This window comes from Balaenoptera musculus, chromosome 11, assembly GCF_009873245.2.
Source record: "Balaenoptera musculus isolate JJ_BM4_2016_0621 chromosome 11, mBalMus1.pri.v3, whole genome shotgun sequence".
In the NCBI taxonomy this organism is placed as follows: domain Eukaryota; kingdom Metazoa; phylum Chordata; class Mammalia; order Artiodactyla; family Balaenopteridae; genus Balaenoptera; species Balaenoptera musculus.
Window position 1 is genome coordinate 65,808,107 of NC_045795.1, and position 7,758 is coordinate 65,815,864.

The window sequence follows — 7,758 nt, forward strand, 5'->3', positions numbered from 1 at the left end:
AAAGTTGGTTTTTTTAAAGGTGGTGTTAGGGTCTCTGGGTAGGTGAAATAACATTCCTCTTTCCTGCCCAGCTTTTAAAATCAATGAAGGAGTGTTGGATAGGGCTGCTGAAATAGCATCTTTTACTGTTAAAGGCCAAGTTGGAGGAAGTAGCTTAGTGTGAGAGCCAAATGGACTTGCTATCTAGACCAATTAGGCAGACTCACTTACCCAGCTACAGGCTTCACCGGCCCATGACAGGTCTTATGAGATGGTTAAGAATCCACCTGTGGAGGCGTATTGGAGAGCACCTCCTCCTCAGAAGAGGAAAAGATAGCCTCTTCTTCCCAAATTTACCAGTTAGAGAAGCCACTATTTCCTCAAGAAGAATGTTTAAAGGAATGAGAGATTCCAGGAGTTACCAGTTGAATCCCTTCACATTAGAAGAAATATCGGGGATAAAGTGAAGCTTTCACACTCTCCCGCCCCCTCAGATGGGAGTCTCAGATCTGTTCTTCTGCTTACCAACAGGGAAGGTTTAAAGAAAGAGGAAATGATCGCAGGGAAAAGCTCCAATCTTTTGATTCTCCAGAAAGGAAACGAATTAAATACTCCAGGGAAACTGACAGGTAAGCTAGAAACTCTTCACTCAGCCTAGGTCTAAAGCCTAATGATGAAACCATCACTTTCTCCAACATGCTGCCTTTTTCTCTCTCGGGGAGTGAGGTTATCGGGAGCAGGTTCTGTCTGAACTCTTGAGCATGAAGTTCACCCCAGCCTTTTTACCACCTGTCTTAACACGGAATATGTACGTTTGCATGTAAGAATCACTGGCTGCTTAGCTGCTCAAAACCAGGACTGGAGTGGCTATAGTTGGGAACCCTTTCTCTCCTCATCAGTAATGCTGTACCTCCGTATTAGCCTGATAAGAACGTCACACTCTTGGACTTTTTTCTCTGGGGAACCTCCATTCTCACACATTAGGTGCTGAATAAGTGGTTGGCTGCTGATAGAGATATATGATCTCTAGCTTCCTGTGCTTGTTTCTGGTCAGAGAGCTCCCAAGTCGTGAGTCCAGAGTTATACAGAATTTGCTGATAGCCCACTATGTACAGATACTGCACCAAGGGCAAGGAATATTCATGTGGACAAGACACGTATTATCCTTGACTGTCTGAACAGAGAATAGGAAGGCTTAGGTGATACTTTGTCTTGTAGGGCAGACACAGAAATCCGGTGGAGAAGGGGAGGGCATTTCAATTGGAGGGAACTGCATGCTTCATGGATGAAAGAGAGAGAGGTCATGATGCATTTGAGAAGTTGTAAGTAGCTTGATGGGCTGAACACTGAAGATAAGTGCTCGAGTGACAAGGAGATGAGGCTGGCTCAACAGACACAGTCCCGTTCGTGAAGTTCATGCTCCTTGAACGCCTTGCTAAGACTTTGTCTTAGGGCAGTGGGAGGTTATGAAATGATTTTAAGCAGGGTATTGATCTAGTGAAACTTGAACAAGTCTCTACATTGGTAAGCAAAAGAACTAGTAGCCAGGGTAGAGTATGCCTGTGGGGAAAGGGGAGATGATTGATGGAGAAAGGCCCCTAAGAAGTGTAGATGGGGTCTGGGGCTCTGTCATTCCAATTTATTTGTTCACAGCCCTCAATAAGAGATTATTTTGAATCATGGCCCAGAATATGTGTGTGTGTGTAAATAACTGAAAAAGAAATCTTCATGAAAAATACTTCCTTACTGTGCATTAAACACTGGTATTTTTATTTTAGTCTCTTCTATTCGCATTTGTAAGAAGTGCTAAGTTGGGACCAGTTAATCAATGTAGCATCCCATTGGGTCATTCTCTGCAATTTGAAATACACTGAACGATGACAAAACTGAAGGAGTCAGCCAGGAGGAGGAAGAGCACCTTAGCCCTGAGTCAGTTGGGTGTAGCTGGGTGTAGAAGGAGATGCCTCTCTATTTTCAGCACCCATCACACCACATTCTACTGGCTCTCCTCCTTCTAAGTCTTCTCTCCTGCTCCTCTTCCTTTTCTGGGTAATTCCGGATATTCTCCAGGACTCTGCCCTCAGTTTTCCTTTATTCTTGCTCCTCCATCCTCTTGACTTGGACTGCCTACGGTACCCAAGGCTTTAGCCACCACTCACAGGCTAACAAGTCCTATGGCTCCATCTCAAGTCATTTCTGTTTTCTGAGCTCAAAATCATTATTTCTGTTTACCTTCTGGGCATATCCTCTTGGCCACTTCTCAGCCTCCTCACACTAAACAATTACTCAATATTATATTCCACATTATTCTCTAGTCCAGTCCTGCTAAACCTGCTGTATTCCTATTTCAGAGTAGTAACATCATCACATCATGGTCTACCTGGTCTGTCCCAATCTCCCTCCTTTATCCTCTGTATCGTTAGTGGCCAAATCCATAATTAAGCCTTGCCCCAATTCCTAGCTCACCTCCAAACTGGACTGCTTACTCTCCATCTTTGCTCTTCAGTCTTCTGTCCATTCTCTACCCTACCACCAAAATGACCTTTATAAACAGAAATCTCCTAAAACTAGCCTTTTTGTGAACATATACGTTGCCTAAAGGGAGGTCTGGGTTCTAGAGATTCTTTGCCTGAAGTATGAAGTACAGAGTCATGATTTAGCATGATTGTTCAAGGCTTTTCACAGTCTGGCTCAAGCAGCCTTTTGTCAATTCCTGCCACTCTTCTTCTGGACAAATTGTATTCTTTCACTTCTCCTTGCTTGTGTCCTCCTTTCCTCCCATGCTTTTTCTAGCTCATAAGCTCCTCATTTGTTAAGACCCAGTTCAGGTATACCCTCCTGTTAGAATTCCTCCTTTTTGGTGATGCCCCTTCAGGTTTGTGTTCCCTGTTTGTGTTTCCATAGTAGATATATACTGTTGCTACATCCATGACTGAGCTCTTCAGTGTGCTGTAAGCATCTGTTGACATATTATCCTTCTCACATCCTTCCCCATGAACAGGGTCAGGTCTTGGTCATCTCTGTATCCCCAGGACAAAGCTGGTTTCATAGATAGCAGGCACTCAAAGATACTGTTTAATATTCTTAAGAGGTGGCAAATTTGAATCAAGAGGACAGAGGTTTTTATTGGGCTCACAAGCATGTCACTTTGAAAGTGCTGGTGTCTAAGTATATATGCTTCTTTTGCAGTGATCGTAAGCCCGTTGGTAAAGAAAGCATCGACAATAGCAGCAAAGGAGGCTGTGTCCAACAGGCCACTGGCTGGAGGAAGGGGGCAGGCCTCGGATATGGCCATCCTGGATTGGCTTCAGCAGAGGAGGTGAAATGGTTTCCATCTTGTTAGGGGTGGCATGAACCTGGCGTATACTTAGTTTCCTCTCATTCTGTGGCCCAGAGCTATGTCCTTGCCTATTAGCTGGGCTTTCACCACTGCTGGCAAAGAACATGAGAGCTGAGAAGCCTGTCAGTCTTGATACTGGGTTGTAGCTAGGCATGCTAGGCTCTTTGCTGTTTGATTGGCGATGGGAAGGGGAGAGAGAATTTGGAATGGGGCTGATATCACTCTTACACAGAGTAAGACATGGGGCAGTGTGGGAATCAGGCAGTTTGAGATTGAAGAATCATTTGGTGAAAAGAACCAGGGAACCAGCAATAAAAGGTACAAAGGCATCTCAGAGAGGAATTGTCGTTAGAGGTCTTTGATGGCTAAAATTTGAGGAGCATGAAGTTAGTCCTGGGTCCCATGAAGGGCCTCACCCCTCATGTTTAAGGAAAAGAAGAGAAGATAGAAAAGGTGATAAGAGGGATCCCTGTCCATTTTGTGTTGTCTTAGTCCCTGTCTGAAAATGCCACATATAGGAGATTGGCTTCTCACATTTCTGGTGTTGAATCCTGTATCCTGAAATCATGGCATCGCCACTCTCCTTATTCATCTTGAGTGTTTGTTTATTAATTAAGCATTCTTTAAAAATTCTCCTATATCCTTCTCCTTGCTAGTCCAGAAATGCTTATAGTCAAAGACCAGCCCTGAGGCTAATTAATTCATAGAGCCCACTTCATTGTTTGTCTTTGTTTTACAGACTGAAAGCCGGATGAGGGGTCCCAATGTGGGAGCTCCAGGAAGAACCAGCAAGAGACAGTCCAATGAGACTTACCGAGACGCTGTGCGAAGAGTCATGTTTGCTCGGTATAAAGAACTCGATTAAAGAGTGGAGACAAGTCCCACAGGACACAGCCTCCTTCTTGTTTTGTTTGTCCCGTCTCTCCTTTTGTTTTGTTACTGTTCTTGCTGCTAGAACTTTTTTAAATAAACTTTTTTTCAATGTGACTTCTTCTGGTGGTTAAATTTTTCTCCCATGGGTGGGGGGGTGGGGCTAATGGTAGGAGGAAGAGAGTCCCTTGGTGTGGGTCCATTTGAGGTGACGCTGAAATGGCAACAAGGGCTGTAGTGAGCCCTGGAACAGTGCCTGCTATCAGTGTGAGTGGACTGGTTGCAGTGACCTTTGAACTCTGGCTTGTATGAATACTGTCAGATTTTTAAAAATTATTTTCATAATCAGTGAAAATAGCATCACTCATTATTGTAACTGCTAAGGCTGAACATATTTCCATATGTTGGTTTACTAGTCATTAGACCTTCAGAAGTCCTCTTCTGACTTTGTTGGGGGACGGGGGGGAGGCAGTGTTGTGACAGCTCTTTTTCTGAGTGTCCGCTGGGTGTTCACTGCTTCACACATTGTGGTCACCACAGCAAATTGGCATAATAAGAATTACCACTTCTCTCCAGCCACTGCCCCAGCTTTTCCTTTCCTCCATGGCTAGAACTCTCCAAAGAGATGTCTGCCCTCTTTCACATCTTTATTGCCCACCATATCACTCATACCATTTCACAGAATTTGCTTCAAAAGTGAGTTTTTTTTGTGTTTTTAATTCTTTGTAGTTAAAAGGACTGCTATATCCTATGCACCTATTAAAACTTTAAAAAATAATTTCTCAAGGGAACATATGGTACTAAGAATTGCACTTTTCAGGTATCTCAGGGGAAGAATGTTTCTTAGAACTGCATGTTTCGAAGAACATCTTGATTGTATAAGGTGGGGGTTTGTAAACTTTTCTGTAAAGAGCCAGAGAATCAATATTTTAGACTTCATATTGTAGGTCATATGATCTCTGTTGCAACTACTCAGCTCTTTTGTAGTAAGAAAGCAGCCACAGGCAATACACAAGTGATTTTGGCTGTGGTCCAATAAAACTTTATTTACAAAAACAGGTCACAGGCCAGAATTGGCCCAGGGTTGGTGGTTTTTCCCAACCCTTGGTCTAACGACATAGTCTGGATACATAGGCAGGACCAAGGAGGGTTTTGTAAAAATTGAGTGGGGGTATTGGCATTTTGGAGAGGATGAGCAGTGAGGGGTGGGAGAGGTAAGGAGAGGTGGGAGTATACCAAGGAGAAAACATTTCTAGCAACAGGAATGGTAAATGTGAATTTAAATTGTTTGTCATGCTGTGTCCAAATATAATCCCTTTCTCTTAATCTTTAATATATCTTTTTACCCCTCCAAAAAAGGAAAACAGGAGTACATTGGCTTAGGGATCAAAAGCCCCTAGTTCTGGGCCTTGCTACCACTAGTGCAGCATTTTAGAAGATGGGCTACTTGGATCTTTCAGCCCCAGACAGATATACTCCAAGAGCCCTTCTGGTCTAACTGATGGTCTGCAGGCACATCTATGGTGTGTCCAATTACTCTCTGTCTGACCTTCACTGAATAGGTCAAAACATTTTTTGGAAGTTTCCAAGTTTGTCCTGAACTGGTCAGACTAGGTTTTCCTCCTGACTTTGTGTCACCCTGTTTGGCCTAACCTGAGCTGTGAAACATATCCAATGCTTCAGTATTGAAGATCCTGTAGAGGCTACTTGCTTGACCCAGGTTATTGGCTGCCCAGCAGTAGCATCATCAAGTTATTAAGTGGTCATTGAATGTTTTGAAAGCCTACTTTACTTGTCACTGGGGTTTATAGCAAGATCAGTGTGGGTCTCTGTGACCATGGGACTCAGTCCTCTGGGGAAGATGGACGTTGCACAATTTCTGATGTGACGAAAAATGCAAGGGAGAAGTATAGCAAGCTACTGGGATGGTATGACATGGACTTAATTCTCATTTGGTGGCAGCAGCATCTTCTCTGATGTGTTTAAACTCAGACCTCCAGACTAGTTTAGGCCACTGCCTAGTTTTGTTTTGGTTTGTCTTCTGGTTTTATTTTGCCACTTTAGTGGAGATTTTATGGTTGGAAATAAGGTCTAAAGTATTTCATACATTTTCAAAGCAGTACTTTGGGTATTGTATGATACTCAGAATGGGTGTGAAAAGTGTGTCACCCTAAGATGTCCCTAGGAGGTTCCCTGAGGCCTCTGATCAGAATGCCAGCTACATAAGGGCAGAGATCTTGGGTAATTTTCTTCACTACTATATCCCTAGGGCCTGGCCCAGGGCCTAACACAGTTGGCACCCAATAAATGAGTGAATAATGCTGAACTCATAGGTCTATGGTAAATACTTGTTGCATTAAGTTTTGATTGCATATCTCTCTCAGCTTAAGCCCATCTCTGACAAATTATTTTGGTTTCTTGGTATAGGCAAGAGTTCTCACATAAGTCTTTCCCCCCCCCCCCCACATGAGCCTTTTTACTAATTCTAAAGCAGTAGTTCCCAGCCTGGGACCAAAACATGTGAACTAGTTTTTTTTCTTTTGTCAAGTGGTGAGAAATTAAGAAAAAGACCTAAGATCGTTTCATTAAGAGAACTTTTTTTTTCCCCATCAAAAAAGTAGTAAAGGCAAACTTAAAGGACTGTCTTCTATTCTATATTGAACATCTGTGCTTTCTTTAAAACAAAAAACCAACTCATTCTGTTGTCTTTGTTTTCCTTAATTAGCCAGGAACTTGTTAAACTTTTCCAGAGTCACATCAGCTGCCAGACAGGCCTTTGGGGGCACAGCTCTGGAACTCAACAGGGTAGTGTCCACAAAGAAGGTCAGCTACCAGAGAATTTTGAGGATGGCATTTCGCTCTGGTGGAATCCATCTTTTTTTCTAGACACCTCCTTCAAGTATTTAAGAATGATTTTGTACCATTTATGAACAGCTATATAGCTTTTATGGCTGGTGACAAGCCCAGCCCAGCAGGCACCTCAGGGATGCTCAGAAGTGCTTGTTTAACTGCTTTGGAAATGAGCAGACTTCTAGTGACCATTAAGTCTAGCAAGTTCTGGGTTCTCGGCATCTGCATTATCCATTGCAGGGTTTGCAATGACCCATCTATATTTAAGTTTTAAATATCATTAAACTAATATTGGAGTTCTGAGGGTCACATACATTTACTTTATTCTGATGATAAAAGTTATACATGTGTGTATATATATACATATATATACACTCCCCCATAAGTTGGATATTATATACAGATACATACATACATATGAAAATGTAGAAAAATATGTGTGTGTACGTAGTCTATGGTCTGAATGCTTGTGTTCCCCCCAACCACCACCACCACCTAAACCCCAAAGGTGATGGTATTAGTAGGTGAAGCCTTTGGGAAGTGATTAGGTCATGAAGACAGAGCTGTCATAACTGGGATTAGTGCTCTTATAAAAGAGATCCCACAGAACTCCCTAGACCCTTTCACCATGTGAATATACAACAAGAAGTTTGCAGCCCGGAAGAGGGCTCTCACCCAACCATGCTGGCACCTAGATCTTGGACTTCGCAGCCTCTGGA

General features: G+C 42.9%; 1 protein-coding gene across 4 annotated transcripts in view; it reads left to right on the forward strand.

Annotated features, from left to right (window-relative positions):
* The window catches only part of RBM6 (RNA binding motif protein 6), a 111,148-nt gene extending 106,842 nt beyond the window's left edge, over positions 1-4,306 (forward strand). For all 4 annotated transcript variants that reach the window (XM_036867979.1, XM_036867980.1, XM_036867981.1 and 1 more), the window contains 3 exons: positions 511-608; positions 3,169-3,298; positions 4,059-4,306. In XM_036867979.1, the coding sequence (XP_036723874.1) occupies positions 511-608; positions 3,169-3,298; positions 4,059-4,184 (354 nt within the window). In that variant the 3' untranslated portion in view covers positions 4,185-4,306. The remainder of the gene's footprint in view (positions 1-510; positions 609-3,168; positions 3,299-4,058) is intronic.
* Positions 4,307-7,758: the final 3,452 nt, after the last annotated feature.